The sequence below is a fragment of the Oncorhynchus keta genome, chromosome 10 (genome assembly GCF_023373465.1).
Source record: "Oncorhynchus keta strain PuntledgeMale-10-30-2019 chromosome 10, Oket_V2, whole genome shotgun sequence".
Taxonomy (NCBI): Eukaryota; Metazoa; Chordata; class Actinopteri; order Salmoniformes; family Salmonidae; genus Oncorhynchus; species Oncorhynchus keta.
In genome coordinates this window covers 10,669,508-10,682,921 of record NC_068430.1, presented here as the reverse complement: position 1 = coordinate 10,682,921, position 13,414 = coordinate 10,669,508, and the positions used below count along the sequence as shown (strand labels likewise).

The 13,414-nt window shown below is 42.7% G+C and overlaps 1 protein-coding gene across 1 annotated transcript in view; it reads left to right on the top strand.

Annotated features, from left to right (window-relative positions):
* Window positions 1-13,414, top strand: part of LOC118389610 (mitogen-activated protein kinase 14A-like) — a 45,138-nt gene that overhangs the window by 13,031 nt on the left and 18,693 nt on the right. Inside the window, exon 2 of the mRNA XM_052526476.1 lies at window positions 4,105-4,234. Within this exon, the coding sequence (XP_052382436.1) occupies window positions 4,105-4,234 (130 nt within the window). The remainder of the gene's footprint in view (window positions 1-4,104; window positions 4,235-13,414) is intronic.

The following is a 13,414-nucleotide window of genomic DNA, read 5'->3' as shown; positions in this document are numbered from 1 at the left end:
GGATAAACATATGTAGTTACACATGGGATAAACATATGTAGTTACACATGGGATAAACATATGTAGTTACACATGGGATAAACATATGGGTAGTTACACATGGGATAAACATATGTTATGGGTTACACATGGGATAAACATATGTAGTTACACATGGGATAAACATATGTAGTTACACATGGGATAAACATATGTAGTTACACATGGGATAAACATATGTAGTTACACATGGGATAAACATATGTAGTTACACATGGGATAAACATATGTAGTTACACATGGGATAAACATATGTAGTTACACATGGGATAAACATATGTAGTTACACATGGGATAAACATATGTAGTTACACATGGGATAAACATATGTAGTTACACATGGGATAAACATATGTAGTTACACATGGGATAAACATATGTAGTTACACATGGGATAAACACATGGGATAAACATATGTAGTTACACATGGGATAAACATATGTAGTTACACATGGGATAAACATATGTAGTTACACATGGGATAAACATATGTAGTTACACATGGGATAAACATATGTAGTTACACATGGGATAAACATATGTAGTTACACATGGTTACACATGGGATAAACATATGTAGTTACACATGGGATAAACATATGTAGTTACACATGGGATAAACATATGTAGTTACACATGGGATAAACATATGTAGTTACACATGGGATAAACATATGTAGTTACACATGGGATAAACAAATGTAGTTACATGGGATAAACATGGGATAAACATATGTAGTTACACATGGGATAAACATATGTAGTTACACATGGGATAAACATATGTAGTTACACATGGGATAAACATATGTAGTTACACATGGGATAAACATATGTAGTTACACATGGGATAAACATATGTAGTTACACATGGGATAAACATATGTAGTTACACATGGGATAAACATATGTAGTTACACATGGGATAAACATATGTAGTTACACATGGGATAAACATATGTAGTTACACATGGGATAAACATATGTAGTTACACATGGGATAAACATATGTAGTTACACATGGGATAAACATATGTAGTTACACATGGGATAAACATATGTAGTTACACATGGGATAAACATATGTAGTTACACATGGGATAAACATATGTAGTTACACATGGGATAAACATATGTAGTTACACATGGGATAAACATATGTAGTTACACATGGGATAAACATATGTAGTTACACATGGGATAAACATATGTAGTTACACATGGGATAAACATATGTAGTTACACATGGGATAAACATATGTAGTTACACATGGGATAAACATATGTAGTTACACATGGGATAAACATATGTAGTTACACATGGGATAAACATATGTAGTTACACATGGGATAAACATATGTAGTTACACATGGGATAAACATGGGATAAACATATGTACATGGGATAAACATATGTAGTTACACATGGGATAAACATATGTAGTTACACATGGGATAAACATATGTAGTTACACATGGGATAAACATATGTAGTTACACATGGGATAAACATATGTAGTTACACATGGGATAAACATATGTAGTTACACATGGGATAAACATATGTTACACATGGGATAAACATATGTAGTTACACATGGGATAAACATATGTAGTTACACATGGGATAAACATATGTAGTTACACATGGGATAAACATATGTAGTTACACATGGGATAAACATATGTAGTTACACATGGGATAAACATATGTAGTTACACATGGGATAAACATATGTAGTTACATGGGATAAACATATGTAGGGATAAACATATGTAGTTACACATGGGATAAACATATGTAGTTACACATGGGATAAACATATGTAGTTACACATGGGATAAACATATGTAGTTACACATGGGATAAACATATGTAGTTACACATGGGATAAACATATGTAGTTACACATGGGGGATATAAACATATGTAGTTACACATGGGATAAACATATGTAGTTACACATGGGATAAACATATGTAGTTACACATGGGATAAACATATGTAGTTACACATGGGATAAACATATGTAGTTACACATGGGATAAACATATGTAGTTACACATGGGATAAACATATGTAGTTACACATGGGATAAACATATGTAGTTACACATGGGATAAACATATGTAGTTACACATGGGATAAACATATGTAGTTACACATGGGATAAACATATGTAGTTACATGGGATAAACATATGTAGTTACACATGGGATAAACATATGTAGTTACACATGGGATAAACATATGTAGTTACACATGGGATAAACATATGTAGTTACACATGGGATAAACATATGTAGTTACACATGGGATAAACATATGTAGTTACACATGGGATAAACATATGTAGTTACACATGGGGGATAAACACATGGGATAAACATATGTAGTTACACATGGGATAAACATATGTAGTTACACATGGGATAAACATATGTAGTTACACATACACATGGGATAAACATATGTAGTTACACATGGGATAAACATATGTAGTTACACATGGGATAAACATATGTAGTTACACATGGGATAAACATATGTAGTTACACATGGGATAAATGTAGGGATAAACATATGTAGTTACACATGGGATAAACATATGTAGTTACACATGGGATAAACATATGTAGTTACACATGGGATAAACATATGTAGTTACACATGGGATAAACATATGTACAGTCAATAACACAATAGAAAAATATATATACAGTGTGTGCAAATGAGGTAAGATTAGGGAGGTAAGGCAATACATATGCCATAGTTGCTAAATTGTAATTATTTTGCAATTAAACACTGGAGTGATAGATGTGCAGAAGATGAATGTTCAAGTAGAGACACGGGTGTAAAGGAGCAAAAAATAAACAACAATATGGGGATGAGGTAGTTGGGTGGGCTATTTACAGATGGGCTGTGTACAGGTGCAGTGATCGGTAAGTTGCTCTGACAGCTGGTGCTTAAAGTTAGAGAGGGAGATATAAACAAAACGGTTGGCACTGTGATAGACTACATCCAATTTGCTGAGTGTTGGAGGCTAGGAGAGTTTACAGTCTAACCAGACACCCAGGTATTTGTAGTTGTCCACATATTCTAAATAAGAACCGTCCAGAGTAGTGATGCTGGACGGGCGGGCAGGTGCGGGCAGCGATCGGTTGAAGAGCATGCATTTAGTTTTACTTGCATTTAAGAGCAGTTGGAGGCAGCGGAAGGAGAGTTGTATGGCATTGAAGAGAGATGGGTTTTTAAAAGTAGAAGATCGAACTGTTTGGGCACAGACCTGGATAGCCTGCAGAGTTCTGTCATGCTATCTCTGCAGTAGATTGCAACTCCACCCCCTTTGGCAGTTCTATCTTGGGGGGAAAATGTTGTAGTTGGGGATGGAAATCTCAAGATTTTTGGTGGCCTTCCTAAGCCAGGATTCAGACACGGCAAGGACATCAGGGTTAGCAGAGTGTGCTAAAGCAGTGAGTAAAACAAACTTATGGAGGAGGCTTCTAATGTTAACATGCATGAAACCAAGTCTTTTACGGTTACAGAAGTCAACAAATGATAGCGCCTGGGGAATAGGAGTGGAACTGGGGGCTACAGGGCCTGGGTTAACCTCTACATCACCAGAGGAACAGAGGAGTAGGATAAGGGTATGGCTAAAGGCTATACGGACTGGTCGTCTAGTGCGTTGGGGACAGAGAATAAAAGGAGCATATTTCTGGGCGTGACCTCTCCAGGTCCCATGTTTACAGCGCCTCTTCACACAATATTACATCATTGTTGAATTAAAAGTTTGGTTGAAAGTAGCATACACACACGGAATAAAAGCCATGTTAGTGTTGAATTATTGATGTACAACATGTCATGAATGTTATAACAGGAATTTCATGTGATATCAGGAATGATATGAATGTTGTCATTACCATGTCGTAAGGTATCGTGTGTGTGTGTGTGCGTGTGTGCGTGTGTGTGTGTGTGTGTGTGTGTGTGTGTGTGTGTGTGTGTGTGTGTGTGTGTGTGTGTGTGTGTGTGTGTGTGTGTGTGTGCGTGCTCTTCAATACTGCAGCTCGTCGTATGACGTGAAGTCTGGGCAGAAGATGGCGGTAAAGAAGCTGTCCAGGCCGTTCCAGTCAATTATCCACGCTAAGAGGACCTACAGAGAACTAAGGCTCCTGAAACACATGAAACACGAGAATGTGAGTTAACCCCAACACACACACACACACACACACACACACACACATACACACACAGACGTATGAGTTAACCCCTCCATGACCTTTTACTGATCCATCATTGGGGTGAAGAAATTCTAGAAACTGTTCCAAAGTTCCCAGGTTTTCACGAATCCCATTTTGAGCCTTCCAAGAGTCCTCCAACCGAGATTTCGGGGGGAAATCTGTCGTGTGCATGTGCACGTGCTTGCATGAGTGGACTTGCCTTCACTCTTGAGCAAGCTGACCTGACCTCGAGTGAGAGGAGTTGTATCTGACTGTGGTACTGAATGTCTGTGTTCTATAAAAAGGCTATAGATCGCTGTCTCTTAAACTAAAGAGCAGATGGAGAAGTGTGTGTGCACCTGTGTGTCTGTGTGTGAAGGGGGTCAAGTGTAAGATGTCTTTGTAACAAGTTTGTTACATGATCCTCTAGCTTCTAACAGTGTAGCTTCTCTCAGAGCTGACACATGATCCTCTAGCTTCTAACAGTGTAGCTTCTCTCTGAGCTGATACATGATCCTCTAGCTTTTAACAGTGTAGCTTCTCTCTGAGCTGATACATGATCCTCTAGCTTCTAACAGTGTAGCTTCTCTCTGAGCTGATACATGATCCTCTAGCTTCTAACAGTGTAGCTTCTCTCTGAGCTGATACATGATCCTCTAGCTTCTAACAGTGTAGCTTCTCTCTGAGCTGATACATGATCCTCTAGCTTCTAACAGTGTAGCTTCTCTCTGAGCTGATACATGATCCTCTAGCTTCTAACAGTGTAGCTTCTCTCTGAGCTGATACATGATCCTCTAGCTTCTAACAGTGTAGCTTCTCTCTGAGCTGATACATGATCCTCTAGCTTCTAACAGTGTAGCTTCTCTCTGAGCTGATACATGATCCTCTAGCTTCTAACAGTGTAGCTTCTCTCTGAGCTGATACATGATCCTCTAGCTTCTAACAGTGTAGCTTCTCTCTGAGCTGATACATGATCCTCTAGCTTCTAACAGTGTAGCTTCTCTCTGAGCTGATACATGATCCTCTAGCTTCTAACAGTGTAGCTTCTCTCTGAGCTGATACATGATCCTCTAGCTTCTAACAGTGTAGCTTCTCTCTGAGCTGATACATGATCCTCTAGCTTCTAACAGTGTAGCTTCTCTCTGAGCTGATACATGATCCTCTAGCTTCTAACAGTGTAGCTTCTCTCAGCCGTCAACAGATCTGTGTCACATCCATAGAACCACAATCACTAGAACCGACAAAGCCCCCTCAGCCCTGTTAAAGCCGTGCTTCTGGTGTGAAGGGAAGTTTTCTGTAGATCAGGAGTAAACAACACCGTTCTCTTCCTTCAGGGGTGTGTGGTTTCACTGAATGCTTCAGGGGTGTTTACAACGGTAACACACTGGGTCAACCGCTGTGTGTGAGCGTGAAGTCGGAGTTTAACTAATAATCTGAATCTGACAATGTTGGTGGTGATTGTGCAGAAGGTCTACCCAAACTTTCAAACTTGTCTCTCTGTGAGTTGAGGTAACTCAGCTGCAGGAAGGGACAGGAGAATACAGTATGATCCACAGAGAGTGTGTGTGTTTGATAGTATGCTACAAAATAGTACGCTACACCTGACAGAAAGAGTGTGTGTTTAAGTTTTTAAAAGTTTTAAAAACCTCTCTCTGAGTTGAGGTAACTCTCAGTAGCAGGGTGAGGTAACTCTCAGCAGCAGGGTGAGGTAACTCTCAGCAGCAGGGTGAGGTAACTCTCAGTAGCAGGGTGAGGTAACTCTCAGCAGCAGGGTGAGGTAACTCTCAGCAGCAGGGTGAGGTAACTCTCTCAGCAGCAGGGTGAGGTAACTCTCTCAGCAGCAGGGTGAGGTAACTCTCTCAGCAGCAGGGTGAGGTAACTCTCTCAGCAGCAGGGTGAGGTAACTCTCTCAGCAGCAGGGTGAGGTAACTCTCTCAGCAGCAGGGTGAGGTAACTCTCTCAGCAGCAGGGTGAGGTAACTCTCTCAGCAGCAGGGTGAGGTAACAGTACAAAACACTGATCTACCTGACGCAGCTCTTGACCCGGTTATTCTTTGAGCTGATTTCCCCACTGTTGCCTGGTTACACGGTTGGTTATGCTTTTTTGGAAAGCCTGAGTCTGCCAATCACTGTTTGCTTTGGCTGGAGTCCACCAATCGCAGCGGTCACTACCCTGCGTGGGCGGTGTGGAGCCGTGTTGTTATGAAACCCACCCACCGCAGTCCCTTTCTCTAGAAGGGGGCACACTGGGTCTGGCACGATGTCTCCTTTTCTCCCCCCCTCTCTAGTCACCCACACACTGCCTGCATGCTAGCTCTGCTCACACTCTGCCTGCATGCTAGCTCTGCTCACACTGCCTGCATGCTAGCTCTGCTCACACTCTGCCTGCATGCTAGCTCTGCTCACACTGCCTGCATGCTAGCTCTGCTCACACTCTGCCTGCATGCTAGCTCTGCTCACACTCTGCCTGCATGCTAGCTCTGCTCACACTCTGCCTGCATGCTTGCTCTGCTCATACTCTGCCTGCATGCTAGCTCTGCTCACACTCTACCTGCATGCTAGCTCTGCTCACACTCTGCCTGCATGCTTGCTCTGCTCACACACTCTCCCCATGTCTTTTTCTCTCTCCACGGCCTCTCTCTCTATTTGCATTCTGGATGATTTTCCTGTTCTGAGTTCATTCATTACTTTCCCTATGTGTTAACAGCCTCACACATAATTCAGTCCCATTCAAAACCTAGTTACCGTAACCTGTACTCTTAACCCTAAACAAAAAACCTAACCTTAACCCAGCTCCTAACCCTCACTCTAAAACTAACCGTAGCTCCTAACTCTAAAACTAACCATAGCTCGTAACTTTTGGTCCCCACAAGACTAGTTAAACACGTCCACACACACAGCAAACATTTGCTTCACATCTCCAAATCAATCATCAAGTTTGCTGTCAACACAACATTAGTAGGCCATATTACCAACAACGATGAGACAGCCTACAGGGAGGAGGTGAGGGCCCTGGCAAGGTGGTGCCAGGAAAATAACCTCTCCCTCAAAGTCAACAAAATAAAGGAGCTGATCGTGGACGACAGGAGACAACAGAGAGAGCATGCTCCCATCCACATCTTTCGGAGCCGCAGTGTAGAGGGTCAAGAGCTTCAAGTTCCTCTGTGTGCACATCATTGAGGACCTGAAATGTTGCCTCCACACTGACAGTGTGGCGAAGAAGACGCAACAGCTCCTCTACAACCTCAGGAGGCAAAAGAGGTTTGGCTCGGCCCCTAAGACCATTACAAACTTCTAGAGATCCACCATTGAGAGCATCCTGTCGGGCTGTTTCGCCGCCTGGTACGGCAATTGCACCGTCTGCAGCAGCAGGGCTCTCCAGAGGGTGGTGCGGTCAGCCCAACACATCACCGGGGGGCACACACCCGATGTCACAGGAAGGCCAAGAAGATCATCAAGGACCTCAGCCTCTCGAGCCACAGCCTGTTCATCCCGCTACCATCTAGAAGATCATCAAGGACCTCAGCCTCTCGAGCCACAGCTTGTTCATCCCGCTACCATCTAGAAGATCATCAAGGACCTCAGCCTCTTGAGCCACAGCTTCTTCATCCCGCTACCATCTAGAAGCTCAGTGCTCAGTGAGGTTGGATGGAGAGCATTTGTGAACAGCAGTTTTCAGTTCTTTCCACAGATTCTCGATTGGATTCAGGTCTGGACTTTGACTTGGCCATTCTAACACCTGGATATGTTTATTTTTGAACCATTCCATTGTAGATTTTGCTTTATGTTTTGGATCATTGTCTTGTTGGAAGACAAATCTCCGTCCCAGTCTCAGGTCTTTTGCAGACTCCATCAGGTTTTCTTCCAGAATAGTCCTGTATTTGGCTCCATCCATCTTCCCATCAATTTTAACCATCTTCCCTGTCCCTGCTGAATAAAAGCAGGCCCAAACCATGATGCTGCCACCACCATGTTTGACAGTGGGGATGGTGTGTTCAGGGTGATGAGCTGTGTTGCTTTTACGCCAAACATAACGTTTTGCATTGTTGCCAAAAAGTTCAATTTTGGTTTCATCTGACCAGAGCACCTTCTTCCACATGTTTGGTGTCTTCCCCAGGTGGCTTGTGGCAAACTTTAAACAACACTTTTTATGGATATCTTTAAGAAATGGCTTTCTTCTTGCCACTCTTCCATAAAGGCCAGATTTGTGCAATATACGACTGATTGTTGTCCTATGGACAGAGTGTCCCACCTCAGCTGTAGATCTCTGCAGTTCATCCAGAGTGATCATGGGCCTCTTGGCTGCATCTCTGATCAGTCTTCTCCTTGTATGAGCTGAAAGTTTAGAGGGATGGCCAGGTCTTGGTAGATTTGCAGTGGTCTGATACTCCTTCCATTTCAATATTATCGCTTGCACAGTGCTCCTTGGGATGTTTAAAACTTGGGAAATCTTTTTGTATACAATTCCGGCTTTAAACTTCTTCACAACAGTATCTCGGACCTGCCTGGTGTGTTCCTTGTTCTTCATGATGCTCTCTGCGCTTTTAACGGACCTCTGAGACTATCACAGTGCAGGTGCATTTATACGGAGAGTCATTTGGGTCAACATTGGATCATTCAGAGATCCTCACTGAACTTCTGGAGAGAGTTTGCTGCACTGAAAGTAAAGGGGCTGTTAAAAAAGTTTGAAATATCCAATAAATGTCGTTCCACTTCATGATTGTGTCCCACTTGTTGTTGATTCTTCACAAAAAAATACAGTTTTATATCTTTATGATTGAAGCCTGAAATGTGGCAAAAGTTCGCAAAGTTCAAGGGGGCCGAATACTTTCGCAAGGCACTGTGTATATATATATTTACACACACACACACAGTGCATTCAGAAAGTATTCAGACCCCTTGACTTTTTCCACATTTTGTTACATTACAGCCTTATTGTAGAATGGATTAAATCATTTTTTATCCCTTATCAATCTACACACAATACCCCATAATACATCATTATACAGACCCTTTACTCAGTACTTTGTTGAAGCACGTTTGGCAGCGATTAGAGCCTTGAGTCTTCATGACGCTACAAGCTTGGCACACCTGTATTTGGGGAGTTTCTCTCATTTTTCTCTGCAGATCCTCTCAAGCTCTGTCAGGTTGGCTGGGGAGCCTCGCTGCCCAGCTATTTTCAGGTCTCCAGAGATATTTGATTGGGTTCAAGTCTCTCTGGCTGGGCCACTCAAGGACATTCAGATACTTGTCCCGAAGCTTCTCCTGCATTTTTCTTGGCTGTGTACTTAGGGTTGTTGTCCTGTTGGAAGGTGAACCTTCACCCCAGTCTACGGTCCTGAGCACTCTGGAGCAGGTTTTTATCAAGGATCTCTCAGTACTTTGCTCTGTTAATCTTTCCCTCGATCCAGACTAGTCTCCCAGGCCCTGCTGCTGAAAAACATCCCCACAGCATGATGCTGCCACCACCATGCTTCAACATAGGGATGGTGCCAGCTTTCTTCCAGACATTGAGACTTGAGACTTGGCATTCAGGCGAAAGTTCAATCTTGGTTTCATCAGACCAGAGAATATTGTTTCTTATGATCTGAGAGTCTTTAGGTGCCTTTTGGCAAACTCCAAGCGGCCTGTCATGTGCCTTTTACTGAGGAGTGGCTTCCGCCTGCCCACTCTTATCATAAAGGCCTGACTGGTGAAGTGCTGCAGAGATGGTTGTCCTTCTGGAAGGTTCTCCCATCTCCACAGAGGCATTCTGGAGATCTGTCATCGGGTCACCTCCCGGACCAAGGCCCTTCTCCCCAGATTGCTCAGTTTGGCCAGGCGGCCAGCTCTAGGAAGAGTCTTGGTGGTTCCAAACTTCTTCCATTTAAGAATGATGGAGGCCACTGTGTTCTTTGGGACCTTCAATCCTGCAGAAATGTTTTGGTACCCTTCCCCAGATCTGTGCCTCGACACACTCTTATCTCGTAGCTCTATGGACAATTCCTTCAACCTCATGGCTTGGTTTTTGCTCTGACATGCACTGACAACTGTGGGACCTTATAGACAGGTGCGTGCCTTATCAAATCATGTCCAATCAATTTAATTTACCACAGGTGGACTCCAAACAAGATGTAGAAACATCTCAAGGACGATCAATGGAAACAGGAGGCACCTGAGCTCAATTTTGAGTCTCATAGCAAAGGGTCTGAATATTTATATAAGTAAGGTATTTCTGTTTTTCATTTTTCATAACCCAAAACAGGTTCTGAAATGTATCATCATGGGTTATTGTGTGTAGATTGATGAGGAACACTAATTTAATCAATTTTAGATTAAAATCTACACACACTAATACTATACTGAACAAACATGTATATTCAACAATTGTACTAAGTTACAGTTCATATAAGGAAATCAGAAAATTGAAATAAATTCATTAGCCTCTAACCTATAGATTTCACATGACTGGGCAGGTACCCAGCCATGGGTGGTGCATAGGAGAGTGAGAGTACATAGGCCCACCCACTGGAGAGACAGGCACAGCCAATCAGAATTTGTTTTTCCCCACAAAAGGGCTTTATTACAGACAGAAATACTCTTTATTTGCATCAGCTATCCGGGTGGCTCGTCTCAGATGATCCAGCAAGTGAAGAAGCAGGATGTGGAGGTCCCTGGCTAGAGTGGTCACACGTGATCTGCGGTTGTAAGGCAGGTTGGACGTACCACCAAATTTTAAAAAATGACAGAGGTGGCTTATGATAGAAAGTGAACATTCAATTCTCTGGCAACAACACTGGTGGACATTCATACAGTCAGCATGCCAATTACACGATCGCTCAAAACCTGAGGTGTCTGTGGCATTGTTTAGTGTGACAAAACTGTGCATTTTAGAGTGGCCTTTTTATTGTCCCCAGCACAAAGTGCACCTGTGTAAGGATCATGCTGTTTAATCAGCTTCTTGATATGCCACACCTGTCAGGGAATGTAAACAAATTTGTTCCCAGAATTTGAGAGAAATACATTTTTTGTGCGTATGGAACATTTCTGTGATAATTTATTTCAGGTCATGAAACATGGAACCAACACTTTACATGTTGCCTTTATATTTATTTGTTTATATTTCGTTTATATACATGGCCAAAACTATGTAACCTGCTCTCCAAAATCATGAACATCAATATGGAGTTGGTCCCTCCTTTTTCTGCTATAACAGCCTCCACTCTTCTGGGAAGGCTTTCTACTAGATGTTGGAACATTGCTGAGTGAGGTCGGGCACTGATGTTGGGTGATTAGGCCTGGCTCGCAGTCTGCGTTACAATTAATCCCAAAGGTGTTCGATGGGGTTGAGGTCAGGGCTCTGTGCAGGTCAGTCAAGTTCTTCCACACAGATCTTGACAAACCATTTCTTTATGGACCTCGCTCTGTGAACGGGGGCATTGTCATGCTGAAACAGGAAAGGGCCTTCCCCAAACTGTTGCCACAAAGTTGGAAGCACAGAATCGTCTAGAATGTCATTGTATGTTGTAGCGTAAAATTTCCCTTCACTGGAACTGAGGCCTAGCTCGAACCATGAAAACCAGCCCCAGACCATTATTCCTCCTCCACCAAACTTTACAGTTGGCACTATGCATGCGAGAAGGTAGCGTTCTCCTGGCATCCACCAAACACAGATTTGTCGGTCGGACTGCCAGAGGGTGAAGCGTGATTCATCACTCCAGAGAAAGCGTTTCCATTGCTCCAGAGTCCAATGGCGGTGAGCTTAACCCCACTCCAGCCGACGCTTGGCATTGTGCATGGTGATTTTAGGCTCAGCCATGGAAACCCATTTCATGATGTTCCCGACAAACAGTTATTGTGCTGACGATGCTTCCAGAGGCGGTTTGAAAGTAACTGAGCTCTTCCATAAGGCCATTCTTCTGCCAATTTTTGTCTATGGAGATTGTATGGTTGTGTGCTTGTCAGCAAAGGTTGTGGCTGAAATAGCCACTCATTTGAAGGGGTGTCCACATACTGTTTTATATTCCTGACATTGCTCGTTCTGCTATTTCGTTCTGTTGTGTGTATTGCTAGGTGTTGCTAGGTATTGCTAGGTGTTACTGCACTGTTGGAGCTAGAAACGCAAGAATTTCGCTGCACCTACGATAACATTTGATTGGATGTTCTGCCTTGTGAGGAGAGGAGAACGGTGGTGTAGGCTGTTCCAGAACTTTGAGAACAACCCCACGTTACTGGAGTCTAAAATCCATCATCTTTGTTTAAATGAAACGTGATGTTGTCAGTTAAAACAAAGTGATAGATCATTTCAAGGACACCGGGTGGTAGCACAGTCTCACCATGACGTTGCTTGTTTTCCTTGAGAGACCACGTTGGAAACCATCCCCTCTATTTGTGCACTCTGCACATTGCCTCATTCACCCTGAAGGGTTTTTAGCAATTGAAAAAAGACCACATGTTTGTTTTGTGTCAGTGTCAATGGCCATGTCCGAATCGGTCTTGCCTACTACTTACTAAAGTTACATACGGTGTGATAATCGTCCTTAGGGCTGACCCCATTTAGTCAACTGGTCGATAGGCTGTTGGTCGACCAAGATCCGACAAGCAGTCTAAAATATACAGAACCAGTAAAAAGTTTGGACACACCTATTCATTCAAGGGTTTTTAAATTTATTTGGACTATTTCTACATTGTAGAATTAATAGTGAAGACATCAAAACTATGAAATAACACATATGGAATCAAGTAGTAACCATAAAAGTGTTAAACAAATCTAAAGGCAGTGATGCAACCGGGCAGGATGCTCTCAATGTTGCAGCTGTAGGACCTTTTGAGGATCTGGGGACCCATGCCAAATCTTTTCAGTCTCCTGAGAGGGAAAAGGTTTTGACGTGTCCTCTTCACGACTGTCCTCTTCACGACTGTCCTCTTCACAACTGTCTTGGTATGTTTGGACCATGTTAGTTCACTGGTGATGTTAGTTCACTGGTGATGTTAGTTCACTGGTCATGTTAGTTCACTGGTGATGTTAGTTCACTGGTCATGTTAGTTCACTGGTCATGTTAGTTCACTGGTGATGTTAGTTCACTGGTCATGTTAGTTCACTGGTGATGTTAGTTCACTGGTCATGTTAGTTCACTGGTCATGTTAGTTCACTGGTCATGTTAGTTCACTGGTCATG